At 44.9% G+C, this 16,096-nt stretch overlaps 1 protein-coding gene across 1 annotated transcript in view; it reads left to right on the forward strand.

Annotated features, from left to right (window-relative positions):
- The first annotated feature begins 2,573 nt into the window (after positions 1-2,573).
- Positions 2,574-16,096, forward strand: part of LOC139367855 (nidogen 1a) — a 74,705-nt gene continuing 61,182 nt past the window's right edge. Inside the window, exons 1-4 of the mRNA XM_071106188.1 lie at positions 2,574-2,922; positions 14,705-14,920; positions 15,097-15,189; positions 15,383-15,612. Coding sequence (XP_070962289.1) covers positions 2,716-2,922; positions 14,705-14,920; positions 15,097-15,189; positions 15,383-15,612 — 746 coding nt within the window. The 5' untranslated portion in view covers positions 2,574-2,715. The remainder of the gene's footprint in view (positions 2,923-14,704; positions 14,921-15,096; positions 15,190-15,382; positions 15,613-16,096) is intronic.

Here is a 16,096-nt window from a genome sequence, read left to right on the forward strand (position 1 = left end):
CCACAAACAACACCTGTTCGTTCTGCCAGGCACATTCTGTTAAAGGTCCCCAAAGCACACACATCCCTGGGTCGCTCCTCTTTTCAGTTCGCTGCAGCTAGTGACTGGAACGTTTTTGCCCAACATTGTCATGACAATGTCATTTTTGCCCAATAATGTTTACACCATTTTGTGTTCCTACCATGTTGTGTTGCAACCATGTTGTTGTCATGTTGTGTTGCTACCATGCTGTGTTGCTACCATGTTGTGTTGCTACCATGTTGTTATCATGTTGTGTTGCTACCATGTGTTGCTACCATGTTGTTATCATGTTGTGTTGCTGCCATGTTGTTATCATGTTGTGTTGCTACCATGTTGTTATCATGTTGTGTTGCTGCCATGTTGTTATCATGTTGTGTTGCTACCATGTTGTTATCATGTTGTGTTGCTACCATGTTGTTATCATGTTGTGTTGCTACCATGTTGTTATCATATTGTGTTGCTACCATGTTGTGTTGCTACCATGTTGTTATCATGTTGTGTTGCTACCATGTTGTGTTGCTACCATGTTGTTATCATGTTGTGTTGCTACCATGTTGTTAGCATGCTGTGTTGCTACCATGTTGTGTTGCTACCATGTTGTTATCATGTTGTGTTGCTACCATGTTGTGTTGCTACCATGTTGTTATCATGTTGTGTTGCTGCCATGTTGTTATCATGTTGTGTTGCTACCATGTTGTTATCATGTTGTGTTCCTGCCATGTTGTTATCATGTTTTGTTGTTACCATGTTGTTATCATGTTGTGTTGCTACCATGTTGTGTTGCAACCATGTTGTGTTGCTACCATGTTGTTGTCATGCTGTGTTTCTACCATGCTGTGTTTCTACCATGTTGTGATGCTACCATGTTTTTCTGCTACCATGTTGTTATCATGTTGTGTTTCTACCATGTTGTGTTGCTACCATGTTGTTATCATGTTGTGTTGCTACTATGCTGCGTTGTCATGTTGTGTTGTTACCATGCTGTGTTGCTACCATGTTGTTATCATGTTGTGATGCTACCATGTTGTGTTTCTACCATGTTGTGTTGCTACCATGTTGTGTTGCTACCATGTTGTTATCATGTTGTGTTGCTACCATGTGTTGCTACCATGTTGTTATCATGTTGTGTTGCTGCCATGTTGTTATCATGTTGTGTTGCTACCATGTTGTTATCATGTTGTGTTGCTGCCATGTTGTTATCATGTTGTGTTGCTACCATGTTGTTATCATGTTGTGTTGCTACCATGTTGTTATCATGTTGTGTTGCTACCATGTTGTTATCATATTGTGTTGCTACCATGTTGTGTTGCTACCATGTTGTTATCATGTTGTGTTGCTACCATGTTGTGTTGCTACCATGTTGTTATCATGTTGTGTTGCTACCATGTTGTTAGCATGCTGTGTTGCTACCATGTTGTGTTGCTACCATGTTGTTATCATGTTGTGTTGCTACCATGTTGTGTTGCTACCATGTTGTTATCATGTTGTGTTGCTGCCATGTTGTTATCATGTTGTGTTGCTACCATGTTGTTATCATGTTGTGTTCCTGCCATGTTGTTATCATGTTTTGTTGTTACCATGTTGTTATCATGTTGTGTTGCTACCATGTTGTGTTGCAACCATGTTGTGTTGCTACCATGTTGTTGTCATGCTGTGTTTCTACCATGCTGTGTTTCTACCATGTTGTGATGCTACCATGTTTTTCTGCTACCATGTTGTTATCATGTTGTGTTTCTACCATGTTGTGTTGCTACCATGTTGTTATCATGTTGTGTTGCTACTATGCTGCGTTGTCATGTTGTGTTGTTACCATGCTGTGTTGCTACCATGTTGTTATCATGTTGTGATGCTACCATGTTGTGTTTCTACCATGTTGTGTTGCTACCATGTTGTGTTGCTACCATGTTGTGTTGCTACCATGTTGTTATCATGTTGTGTTGTTACCATGTTGTTATCATGTTGTGTTGTTATCATGTTGTTGTCATGTTGTGTTGTTATCATGTTGTGTTGTTACCATGTTGTTATCATGTTGTGTTGCTACCATGTTGTGTTGCTACCATGTTGTTATCATGTTGTGTTGCTACTATGCTGCGTTGTCATGTTGTGTTGTTACCATGCTGTGTGTTGTCATGTGTTGCTGCCATGCTATGTTGTTGTCTTAGGTCTCTCTTCATGTAGTGTTGTGGTCTCTCTCTTGTAGTGATGTGTGTTTTGTCTTGTCTTTTTAATCCCAGCCCCAGTCCCCGCAGGAGGCCTTTTTGCTAGGCCGTCATTGTAAATAAGAATTTGTTCTTAAACTGACTTGCCTAGTTAAATAAAGGTTAAATAAAAAATTAATTGTCAGTCACCAACAGCCACTTAATTAGTTATGCTCACTCAGATATTATATTGACATGCTGTAGTTCATTATAAAATGTGTGGAATTGCATGAAATTACCTGTAAAACAGCACATTTCTTCTCCACGCCCCATGGCAAAATGTGTAGAATTTGCAGGAAATTAACTTTTTTTCCCTCAACCTTCAAGAGGGGTGCCACTAAAATCTTGTTTAGGGCCCCAAAATAGGGGAGAACCGGCCCTGGACACAACTCTCTCTTTGTGCTTAATCTGCTGTGGGGCTAGTTCAGTGCAACAGTCTCTCTGCATCTGCGCTACCCTCTGACTGCTCCACTCCGCGGTCTGTGAAGCACTAATCATGGGACAGCAGGGGAAAGGATGGCTGTTCTACGCGACCCTTCTTCTGGGGTGGGCAGTGTCTGTGCATGGTCTGACCCGGGCAGAGTTCTTCCCGTTCGGCAAAAACACTGGAGACCACGTTCTGGAACAGGGGAATGACCTGTCGCAACAACTAGCGCTGGATAAACCCGTTTTATTCTACGATGGAAAGTTCGATAACATCTTTGTAAGTTCACCTTTATGTTACTATAATGTGTATGATTGAGTAGCCACCTAAACAGACTACAGAAAAAAGTTGCATGGAGAGAATTCGGTTATAAAATCTGCGCATTTATGAGTGTGTTGAGTATGCACCCACGGGATGAATGATTTCCATGGCACAGTTAACATGAGTTCAACATGCTGTCGGTTTGACCGATAGTATTCATTTTTTTACTTGTATAAATGAAATACCATGTTCTACCTGGATATTCATGAGGTATTTAAATAGGTCGAGGCATATAGATAGAAGTTTGGCAAGTAACACTTTGGCAAATCCTCATACAATATTAATTTGAACAGTTCCTTCAGGAAGTATGTATACCCCTGGATTTATTACACATTTTGTTGGGTTACAGCCTGAATTCAACATGGATTAGATATAATTTTTTTTCGCTGACCTACACACAAGACAAGGACAAAATTAAAACATGTTTTCCGACATTTTTTGCAAATGTATTGAACATTAAATACAGAAATATCTCAGTTACACAAGTAGTCACACCCATGAGTCAATAATTTGAAGAAGCACACATTTGGCAGCGATTACAGCTGTGAGTCTTTCTGTGAGTCTTTCTGTGAGTCTTTCTGTGAGTCTTTCTGGGTAAGGCTCTAAGAGCTGTGAGTCTTTCTGGGTAAGGCTCTAAGAGCTGTGAGTCTTTCTGGGTAAGGCGCTAAGAGCTGTGAGTCTTTCTGGGTAAGGCTCTAAGAGTTGTGAGTCTTTCTGGGTAAGGCTCTAAGAGTTGTGAGTCTTTCTGGGTAAGGCTCTAAGAGTTGTGAGTCTTTCTGGGTAAGGCGCTAAGAGCTGTGAGTCTTTCTGGGTAAGGCGCTAAGAGCTGTGAGTCTTTCTGTGAGTCTTTCTGGGTAAGGCTCTAAGAGCTGTGAGTCTTTCTGGGTAAGGCTCTAAGAGCTGTGAGTCTTTCTGGGTAAGGCGCTAAGAGCTGTGAGTCTTTCTGGGTAAGGCTCTAAGAGTTGTGAGTCTTTCTGGGTAAGGCTCTAAGAGTTGTGAGTCTTTCTGGGTAAGGCTCTAAGAGCTGTGAGTCTTTCTGGGTAAGGCTCTAAGAGCTGTGAGTTTTTCTGGGTAAGGCTCTAAGAGTTGTGAGTCTTTCTGGGTAAGGCTCTAAGAGTTGTGAGTCTTTCTGGGTAAGGCGCTAAGAGCTGTGAGTCTTTCTGGGTAAGGCGCTAAGAGCTGTGAGTCTTTCTGGGTAAGGCTCTAAGAGCTGTAAGTCTTTCTGGGTAAGGCTCTAAGAGCTGTGAGTCTTTCTGGGTAAGTCTCTAAGAGCTGTGAGTCTTTCTGGGTAAGTCTAATAGTGTTCCACACCTGAATTGTGCAACATTTGTCCATTATTCTTTTCAAAATTCTTCAAGCTCTGTCAAATTGATACTCAGTAATGTTTTAATCTTGAAAAACTCCCCAGTCCTTAACGATTACAAGCATACCCATAACATGATGCAGCCACCACTATGCTTGAAAATATGGAGAGTGGTACTCAGTAATGTGTTGTATTGGATTTACCTCAAACATAATACTTTGTATTCAGGACAAAAAGTGAATAGCTTTGCCACATTTGTTGCAGGTTTACTTTAGTGCCTTGTTGCAAACAGGATGCATGTTTTGGAGAAAAAATTATCCATCCTCAGTTTTCTCCTATCACATTAAACTCTAACGTTGGCCTCATGGTGAAAATCCCTGAGCAGTTTCCTTCCTCTCCGTCAACTGAGTTAGGAAGGAAGCCTGTAACTTTGTAGTGACTGGGTGTAATAACTTCACCACGTTCAAAGGGATATTCAATGTCAATGTTTTTTTTACCCATCTACCAATAGGTGCCCTTCTTTGTGAGGCATTAGAAAGCCTTCCTGGTCTTTGTGGTTGAATCTGTGTTTGAAATTCACGGCTTGACTGAAGGACCTTATTAGCTTGTCATAATAGTCCCATGTGGCTATTAGATCCAGTATGGAAATGCACTCATTTCTAAGTCACTCTGGATAAGACCGTCCGCTAAATGACTAAAATGTCAAAATAAATAAATAAAGGGATTGAATACTTATTGATTAATTAATAAATCATTGATTTAAGACATTTCAGCTTTTCATTTTTAATTCATTTGTATAAAAATTAATTATTATTACCCTTTGATGGAAATGTCATCCATTTTAAATTCAGGCTGTAATGTAGAATAAGCGAAGGAGTGTGAATACTTTCTGAAGGAGCATGAGGAGTTGATGCAGGTCGAGGGTTTACATTCTTTACATAGTCAATAAGTTGTATCAGTTGGATTGTGGAATGTGTGTGTGTGTGGGACCCCCAAAACATTCCTCTATGTTCCTCAGGGGCTGTTATTGGCCATAGAGCCAAAGTCCTGCAAGAATTTTGTTGTGAAATATCTGCCTGCAACCCCCCCCTCCACACACACACACACACACACACACACACACACACACACACACACACACACACACACACACACACACACACACACACACACACACACACACACACACACACACACTCTCTCTCTCAGCCATGAGACACCCCCTCCACACATACACACACACATACTCTCTCTCTCAGCCATGAGACACCCCCTCAGTGGAAATACAGAGTGTATCCAGCTCTATCTGAAGTCATTCTGGGTCAAAACACTGCCCTAATTTTAACACCATGTGCCCAGTGTGTGTGCAGGGCCGGCCCTAGGCATAAGCAACAGAAGCAGTCGCTTGGGGTCCTCGACCGCTAGGGGTCCTCGACCACTTGGGGTTCTCGAACGCTTGGGGTCCTCGACCGCTTGGGGTCCTCGACCGCTTGTGGTCCTCGGCCGCTAGGGGTCCTCGGCCGCTAGGGGTCCTCGACCGCTAGGGGTCCTCGGACGCTTGGGGTCCTCGGCCGCTAAGGGTCCTCGACCGCTAGGGGTCCTCGGACGCTTGGGGTCCTCGACCATTAGGGGTCCTCGACCGCTTGTGGTCCTCGGCCGCTAGGGGTCTTCGACCGCTAGGGGTCCTCGACGGCTTGGGGTCCTCGACCGCTTGTGGTCCTCGGCCGCTAGGGGTCCTCGGCCGCTAAGGGTCCTTGGTCCCTTGCAATACTTGCTATCAGTTGTATTGTGGAATGTGTGCGTGTGTGATTCCAAAACATTCCTCTATGTTCCTCAGGGGCTGTTATTGACCATAGAGCCAAAGTCCAGCAAGAATTTTGTTGCGAAATATCTGCCTGCAACCCCCCCCTCCACACACACACACACACACACACACACACACACACACACACACACACACACACACACACACACACACACACACTCTCTCTCTCTCTCACCCCCTCCACACATACACACACACACTCTCTCTCTCTCAGCCATGAGACACCCCCTCCACACACACTCTCTCAGCCATGAGACACCCCCTCCACACATACACACACACACTCTCTCTCTCAGCCATGAGACACCCCCTCCACACACACTCTCTCAGCCATGAGACACCCCCTCCACACATACACACACACACTCTCTCTCTTAGCCATGAGACACCCCCTCCACACACACTCTCTCTCTTAGCCATGAGACACCCCCTCCACACACACTCTCTCTCTTAGCCATGAGACACCCCCTCCACACTCTCTCTCTTAGCCATGAGACACCCCCTCAGTGGAAATACAGAGTGTATCCAGCGTATCTGAAGTCATTCTGGGTCAAAACACTGCTCTAATTTTAACACCATGTGCCCAGTGTGTGTGTGTGTGTGTGTGTGTGTGTGTGTGTGTGTGTGTGTGTGTGTGCAGGGCCGGCCCTAAGCATAAGCAACAGAAGCGGTCTCTAGGGGTCCTCGGTCTCGAGGGGTCCTCGGTCACTGGGGGTCTTCGGGCCGCTAGGGGTACTCGGCCTCTTTGGGGTCCTCGGTCGCTTGAGATCCTCGGTCTCTAGGGATACTCGGCCTCTAGGGGTCCTCGGCCGCTTGAGGTCCTCGGTCAGCGTAAAAAAAATGGGGTGGGAGGGGTCAATGCAAATAGTCCGTGTAGTCTTTAGCTGTTCAGCAGTCTTGTGGTGTTCAGCAGTCTTATGGTGTTCAGCAGTCTTATGGTGTTCAGCAGTCTTATGGTGTTCACCAGTCTTATGGTGTTCAGCAGTCTTATGGTGTTCAGCAGTCTTATGGTGTTCAGCAGTCTTATGGTGTTCACCAGTCTTATGGTGTTCACCAGTCTTATGGTGTTCACCAGTCTTATGGTGTTCAGCAGTCTTATGGTGTTCAGCAGTCTTATGGTGTTCAGCAGTCTTATGGTGTTCAGCAGTTTTATGGTGTTCAGCAGTCTTATGCTGTTCAGCAGTCTCATGGTGTTCAGCAGTCTTATGGTGTTCAGCAGTCTTATGGTGTTCAGCAGTCTTATGGTGTTCAGCAGTTTTATGGTGTTCAGCAGTCATATGCTGTTCAGCAGTCTTATGGTGTTCAGCAGTCTTATGGTGTTCAGCAGTCTTATGGTGTTCACCAGTCTTATGGTGTTCAGCAGTCTTATGCTGTTCAGCAGTCTTATGCTGTTCAGCAGTCTTATGGCTTGGGGGTAGAAGCTGTTAAGAAGCCTTTTAGACCTAGACTTGGCGCTCCGGTACCGATTTCTGTGCTGTAGCAGAGAGAACAGTCTATGACTGGGGTGGCTGGAGTCTTTGACAATTTTTAGGGCCTTCCTCTGACACTGCCTGGTGTAGAGTTCTTGGATGGCAGGAAGCTTATCCCCAGTGATGTACTGGGCCGTACGCACTACTCTCTGTAGTGCCTAGCGGTCAGAGGCCGAGCAATTGCCGTACCAAACAGTGATGCAACCAGTCAGGATGCTCTCGATGTTGCAGCTGTATAACTTTTTGAGGATCTGAGGAATTATGCCAAATCTTTTCCGTCGCCTGAGGGGGAACAGGCTTTTTCATGCCTCTTCACGACTGTGTTGGTGTGTTTGGACCATAATGGTTTGTTGTTGATGTGGACACCAAGGAATTTAAAGCTCTCAACCTGCTCCACTACAGCCCCATGGAAGTCATGGACGTCCCTTAAATGAACGTCACTGACTGTGGTATTGATATCAAAACAAGGAAACTATTAACTCATTATAATGTAACGTGAAAATACTCTGAACCATCTGGAATCTTCTTCTCCTCATGAACCATATATCAGATTGGCTCCAGATTCACTATTTAGACACATGATTGACATAAACAAAGATACAGTTGAAGTTGGAAGTTTACATACACTTAGGTTGGAGTCATTAAAACTAGTTTACATACACTTAGGTTGGAGTCATTAAAACTAGTTTACATACACTTAGGTTGGAGTCATTAAAACTAGTTTACATACACTTAGGTTGGAGTCATTAAAACTAGTTTACATACACTTAGGTTGGAGTCATTGAAACTAGTTTACATACACCTAGGTTGGAGTCATTAAAACTAGTTTACATACACTTAGGTTGGAGTCATTAAAACTAGTTTACATACACTTAGGTTGGAGTCATTAAAACTAGTTTACATACACTTAGGTTGGAGTCATTAAAACTAGTTTACATACACTTAGGTTGGAGTCATTAAAACTAGTTTACATACACTTAGGTTGGAGTCATTAAAACTAGTTTACATACACTTAGGTTGGAGTCATTAAAACTAGTTTACATACACTTAGGTTGGAGTCATTAAAACTAGTTTACATACACTTAGGTTGGAGTCATTTAAACTAGTTTACATACACTTAGGTTGGAGTCATTAAAACTAGTTTACATACACTTAAGTTGGAGTCATTAAAACTAGTTTACAGACACTTAGGTTGGAGTCATTAAAACTAGTTTACATACACTTAGGTTGGAGTCATTAAAACTAGTTTACATACACTTAGGTTGGAGTCATTAAAACTAGTTTACATACACTTAGGTTGGAGTCATTAAAACTTGTTTTTCAACCACTCCACACATTTCTTGTTAACAAACTATAGTTTTGGCAAGTCAGTTATCTAATTTGTGCATGACACAACTAATCTTTCCAACAATTGTTTACAGACAGATTATTTCACTTATAATTCACTGTATCACAATTCCAGTGGGTCAGAAGTTTACGTACACTAAGTTGACTGCCTTTAAACAGCTTGGAAAATTCCAGAAAATGATGTCATGATGGCTTAAGAAGCTTCTGATAGGCTAATTGACATAATTTGAGTCAATTGGAGATGTCCCTGTACAAACAATAGTACGCAAGTATAAACACCATGGGACCACACAGCTGTCATACCGCCATAGTAAAACAAGTCCTATATCGACATAACCTGAAAGGCCACTCAGCAAGGAAGAAGCCACTGCTCCAAAACCGCCATAAAAAAGCCAGACTACGGTTTGCAACTGCACATGGGGACAAAGATCGTACTTTTTAGAGACATGTCCTCTGGTCTGATGAAACAAAAAGAGAACTGTTTGGCCATAATGACCATCGTTATGTTTGGAGGAAAAAGGGGGAGGCTTGCATGCTGAAGAACACCATCCCAATCGTGAAGCACAGGGGTGGCAGCATCATGTTGTGGGGGTGCTTTGCTGCAGGAGGGACTGGTGCACTTCACAAAATAGATGGCATCATGAGGCAAGAAAATTATGTGGATATATTGTTGCAACATCTCAAGACATCAGTCAGGAAGTTAAAGCTTGGTTGCAAATGGGTCTTCCAAATGGACAATGACCCCAAGCATACTTCCAAAGTTGTGGCAAAATGGCTTAAGGACAACAAAGTCAAGGTATATGAGTGGCCCTCACAAAGCCCTGACCTCAATCCTATAGAACATGTGTGGGCAGAACTGAAAAAGTGTGTGCAAGCAAGGAGGCCTACAAACCTGATTCAGTTACACCAGCTCTGTCAGGAGGAGTGTGCCAAAATTCACCCAACTTATTGTGGGAAGCTTGTGGAAGGCTACCCAAAATCTTTGACCCAAGTTAAACAATTTAAAGGCAATTCTGCCAAATACTAATTGTGTGTATGTAAACTTCTGACCCACTGGGAATGTGATGAAAGAAATAAAAGCTGAAATAAATCATTCTCCCTACTATTATTCTGACATTTCACATTCTTAAAATAAAGTGGTGATCCTTACTAGGATTAAATGTCAGGAATTGTGAAAAACTGAGTTTAAATGTATTTGGCTAAGGTGTATGTAAACTTCTGACTTCAACTGTAGATTCCTTGCTTGTTCGCCAACTGATCTCATGTCCTTTCTGTGAGCTCCGTTGTTGTTGACCATTCTAATGTTAAACAGTCACAGTAAGGTACATATTGTTGCTCAGAAATATTGCATAAAATTTACAATAACAATAGCATTTAGCCTGCAAGGTGTGTGGGCCCCCCAACCAAATCTGCCTTACGGACCCCAAAAGGCTAGGGCCGGCCCTGTGTGTTATAACTGTCTCCACCCCCACCATGTCCTGCACCAGTATTAGAACTGTTGTCTCTCCTGTTCACTCTGGTCAAAGCTCCTGTTATTAGGACATAATAACCTCAGCTCCCCCAACCCTGGAGTGGACTCTGATAGCCCCTCCACATCAGAACCATGGTCCACACAGCCCCTCCACATCAGATCCATGGTCCACACAGCCCCTCCACATCAGAACCATGGTCCACATAGCCCCTCCACATCAGAACCATGGTCCACACAGCCCCTCCACATCAGAACCATGGTCCACACAGCCCCTCCACATCAGATCCATGGTCCACACAGCCCCTCCACATCAGATCCATGGTCCACACAGCCCCTCCACATCAGAACCATGGTCCACACAGCCCCCACATCAGAACCATGGTCCACACAGCCCCTCCACATCAGAACCATGGTCCACACAGCCCGTCCACATCAGAACCATGGTCCACACAGCCCCTCCACATCAGAACCATGGTCCACACAGCCCCTCCACATCAGAACCATGGTCCACACAGCCCCTCCACATCAGAACCATGGTCCACACAGCCCCTCCACATCAGAACCATGGTCCACACAGCCCGTCCACATCAGAACCATGGTCCACACAGCCCCTCCACATCAGAACCATGGTCCACACAGCCCGTCCACATCAGAACCATGCTCCACACAGCCCCTCCACATCAGAACTATGGTCCACATAGCCTGTACATATCAGAACCATGGTCCACACACCCCGTCTATATCAGAACCCTGGGAGAATAAAGAGCTGAACCCTGGGAGAATAAAGAGCTGAACCCTGGGAGAATAAAGAGCTGAACCCTGGGAGAATAAAGAGCTATAGAACAGAACCCTGGGAGAATAAAGAGCTGTAGAACAGAACCCTGGGAGAATAAAGAGCTGTAGAGCAGAACCCTGGGAGAATAAAGAGCTATAGAACAGAACCCTGGGAGAATAAAGAGCAGAACCCTGGGAGAATAAAGAGCTGTAGAGCAGAACCCTGGGAGAATAAAGAGCTGTAGAGCAGAACCCTGGGAGAATAAAGAGCTGTAGAGCAGAACCCTGGGAGAATAAAGAGCTGAACCCTGGGAGAATAAAGAGCTGTAGAACAGAACCCTGGGAGAATAAAGAGCTGAACCCTGGGAGAATAAAGAGCTGTAGAACAGAACCCTGGGAGAATAAAGAGCTGTAGAGCAGAACCCTGGGAGAATAAAGAGCTGTAGAGCAGAACCCTGGGAGAATAAAGAGCTGAACCCTGGGAGAATAAAGAGCAGAACCCTGGGAGAATAAAGAGCAGAACCCTGGGAGAATAAAGAGCAGAACCCTGGGAGAATAAAGAGCTATAGAACAGAACCCTGGGAGAATAAAGAGCAGAACCATGGGAGAATAAAGAGCAGAACCCTGGGAGAATAAAGAGCTGTAGAGCAGAACCCTGGGAGAATAAAGAGCTGAACCCTGGGAGAATAAAGAGCTGTAGAGCAGAACCCTGGGAGAATAAAGAGCTGTAGAACAGAACCCTGGGAGAATAAAGAGCTGAACCCTGGGAGAATAAAGAGCAGAACCCTGGGAGAATAAAGAGCTGAACTCTGGGAGAATAAAGAGCTGAACCCTGGGAGAATAAAGAGCAGAACCCTGGGAGAATAAAGAGCTGTAGAACAGAACCCTGGGAGAATAAAGAGCTGAACCCTGGGAGAATAAAGAGCAGAACCCTGGGAGAATAAAGAGCAGAACCCTGTGAGAATAAAGAGCTGAACCCTGGGAAAATAAAGAGCAGAACCCTGGGAGAATAAAGAGCAGAACCCTGGGAGAATAAAGAGCTGTAGAACAGAACCCTGGGAGAATAAAGAGCTTTAGAACAGAACCCTGGGAGAATAAAGAGCTGAACCCTGGGAGAATAAAGAGCTGAACCCTGGGAGAATAAAGAGCAGAACCCTGGGAGAATAAAGAGCTAAACCCTGGGAGAATAAAGAGCAGAACCCTGGGAGAATAAAGAGCAGAACCCTGGGAGAATAAAGAGCAGAACCTGGGAGAATAAAGAGCTGAACCCTGGGAGAATAAAGAGCTGAACCCTGGGAGAATAAAGAGCTGAACCCTGGGAGAATAAAGAGCTGAACCCTGGGAGAATAAAGAGCTGAACCCTGTGAGAATAAAGAGCAGAACCCTGGGAGAATAAAGAGCTGAACCCTGGGAGAATAAAGAGCTGAACCCTGAGAGAATAAAGAGCAGAACCCTGGGAGAATAAAGAGCTGAACCCTGGGAGAATAAAGAGCTGTAGAACAGAACCCTGGGAGAATAAAGAGCTGAACCCTGGGAGAATAAAGAGCAGAACCCTGGGAGAATAAAGAGCAGAACCCTGGGAGAATAATGAGCTGTAGAACAGAACCCTGGGAGAATAAAGAGCTGTAGAACAGAACCCTGGGAGAATAAAGAGCTGAACCCTGGGAGAATAAAGAGCTGAACCCTGGGAGAATAAAGAGCAGAACCCTGGGAGAATAAAGAGCAGAACCCTGGGAGAATAAAGAGCAGAACCCTGGGAGAATAAAGAGCTGTAGAACAGAACCCTGGGAGAATAAAGAGCAGAACCCTGGGAGAATAAAGAGCTGTAGAACAGAACCCTGGGAGAATAAAGAGCTGAACCCTGGGAGAATAAAGAGCTGAACCCTGGGAGAATAAAGAGCTGAACCCTGGGAGAATAAAGAGCAGAACCCTGGGAGAATAAAGAGCAGAACCCTGGGAGAATAAAGAGCTGTAGAACAGAACCCTGGGAGAATAAAGAGCAGAACCCTGGGAGAATAAAGAGCTGTAGAACAGAACCCTGGGAGAATAAAGAGCTGTAGAGCAGAACCCTGGGAGAATAAAGAGCTGTAGAACAGAACCCTGGGAGAATAAAGAGCTGTAGAACAGAACCCTGGGAGAATAAAGAGCTGTAGAACAGAACCCTGGGAGAATAAAGAGCTGTAGAACAGAACCCTGGGAGAATAGAGAGCTGTAGAGCAGAACCCTGGGAGAATAAAGAGCTGTAGAACAGAACCCTGGGAGAATAAAGAGCTGAACCCTGGGAGAATAAAGAGCAGAACCCTGGGAGAATAAAGAGCAGAACCGTGGGAGAATAAAGAGCAGAACCCTGGGAGAATAAAGAGCTGTATAGTATGACATGGGAGGGCATTCATAGTCTGATGGGGGGGGCATTCATAGTCTGATGGGGGGGGCATTCATAGTCTGATGAGGGGGCATTCATAGTCTGATGGGGGGGAATTCATAGTCTGACATGGGGGGGCATTCATAGTATGACATGGGGGGTATTCATAGTCCGAACCGGGGGGGGCATTCATAGTATGACATGGGGTGTATTCATAGTCCGAACCGGGGGGGGAATTCATAGTCTGACGGGGGGGGCATTCATAGTCTGACATGGGGGGGCATTCATAGTCTGACGGGGTTGGCATTCATAGTCTGACATGGGGGGGCATTCATAGTCTAACATGGGAGGGCATTCATAGTCTGACATGGGAGGGCATTCATAGTCTGACATGGGAGTGCATTCATAGTATGACATGGGAGTGCATTCATAGTATGACATGGGGGGTAATCATAGTCTGACGGGGGGGCATTCATAGTCTGACATGGGAGGGCATTCATAGTATGACATGGGAGGGCATTCATAGTATGACATGGGAGGGCATTCATAGTCTGACATGGGAGGGCATTCATAGTCTGACATGGGAGGGCATTCATAGTCTGACATGGGAGGGCATTCATAGTCTGACATGGGAGTGCATTCATAGTATGACATGGGAGTGCATTCATAGTATGACATGGGAGGGCATTCATAGTCTGACATGGGAGGGCATTCATAGTCTGACATGGGAGGGCATTCATAGTCTGACATGGGGGGGCATTCATAGTCTGACATGGGAGGGCATTCATAGTCTGACATGGGAGGGCATTCATAGTCTGACATGGGGGGGACAGTCATAGTATTATACTGTAGGCTGCACTGTTCTAGTTCAGCCAGGTCAAGGCCTGCTGCAGACCCTCTGCTGTTGTTAGCCTGGGTTATTGGCCTATCCTGTTGCATGTGGGCTGTTAGTCTCTCTGTGTCCTGATGCAGACCCTGTCTGACTATGTGGGCTGTTAGTCTCTCTATGTCCTGATGCAGACCCTGTCTGACTATGTAGGCTGTTAGTCTCTCTATGTCCTGATGCAGACCCTGTCTGACTATGTGGGCTGTTAGTCTCTCTGTGTCCTGATGCAGACCCTGTCTGACTATGTCAGTCAACCCGTGTTGTTGCTGATTATTGACAGTTTGTGTTTGTTCTACATTTCAGATCAACACCAATGGGTTTGTTGCCATGGCACAGCCCAGTGCTGAGTCCACATACCTTGGTAAGATGCCCGCCGGGTTCGGCATGATCGCGGCCCTGCACGGCGACCTGGATACTGGTGACGGCGTGGGTAAGGTGTACTACCGTCAGGATGCCAGCCCAGCCACCCTGCGGCAGGCTGCAGAGCAGATTAACAGGGCTTTTCCAGAGGACGATGAGGTGAGAGAGAGAGAGATGAAACATTTGTTTTACTTTAACCAAGACATTGTACAACCGGCAATAAGCTGCGAGTACAATTTACATTGGAAAAATATTTCACTAAAACGCTAAACAAAATACAAACTGTTAGTCTAAGCACTGAATGAATTAAAGTAGCTGTTACTTGTGTTGACTAGGTGGAGCCGGAACACGCGGTGGTCGTCACCTGGGTAGATGTGGCTTCCAGGCAACACCATGACCACAGCAGAGGAGACGGACTGGAGAAACAGGTGAGATCAGAAATACCAGTCAATCAATCAATCAAGTTAATGTATTAATGTGGAAAGAGAGGTTACAAAATGTTTTAGAGTAGCCCGACCTGGACACCAAAGAGCAGGCAGAAGCTGTGAGTGACATTCTTGTGTCTGAATCTTAACAATGTAACGGTGTTGTAACTCTCTCTTGTAACCTCTCTTTCAACAGAGGAATAGCTTCCAGCTGGTGATAGCGTCAGCTGAGACGACCTCCTATGCCATCCTGCTTTACCCCAGGAAGGGGATGCAGTTTGCCTCCACAGCTGTAGGAGGCAGTAGTCAGGCCATGCAGGCGGGCTTCAGTAAAGGGCTGGTCAACTACCTGGTGTTTAGCACCCGACAGGGACCGTACTACCGCATCACCACCGAGAGGGAGACCTCTGTCAGGGCGCTAGCAGAGTAAGTACTGGTCTTTTTATTTCAAAAATACCAGGGCAGACATATTGAGACCTACAGTGGCTTTCAAAATTGAATCACCCCTCTTGGCATTTTTCCTATTTTGTTGCCTTACAACCTGGAATTAAAATGGATTTTGGGGGGGTTGTATCATTTGATTTACACAACATGCCTACCACTTTGAAGATGCAACATATTTTTTATTGTGAAACAAATAAGACAAAAAAACAGAAAACTTAAGTGTACATAACTATTCCCCCCCCCCCCCCCCCCCTAAAGTCAATACTTTGTAGAGCCACCTTTTGTAGCAATTACAGCTGCAAGTCTCTTGGGGTATATCTCTATAAGCTTGACACATCTAGCCACTGGGATTTCTGCCCATTCTTCAAGTCAAAAATGATCCAGCTCCTTCAAGTTGGATGGGTTCCACTGGTGTACAGAAATGTTAAGTCATACCACAGATTCTCAATTGGATTGAGGTCTGACT

The sequence above is a fragment of the Oncorhynchus clarkii genome, chromosome 16 (assembly GCF_045791955.1).
Source record: "Oncorhynchus clarkii lewisi isolate Uvic-CL-2024 chromosome 16, UVic_Ocla_1.0, whole genome shotgun sequence".
In the NCBI taxonomy this organism is placed as follows: domain Eukaryota; kingdom Metazoa; phylum Chordata; class Actinopteri; order Salmoniformes; family Salmonidae; genus Oncorhynchus; species Oncorhynchus clarkii.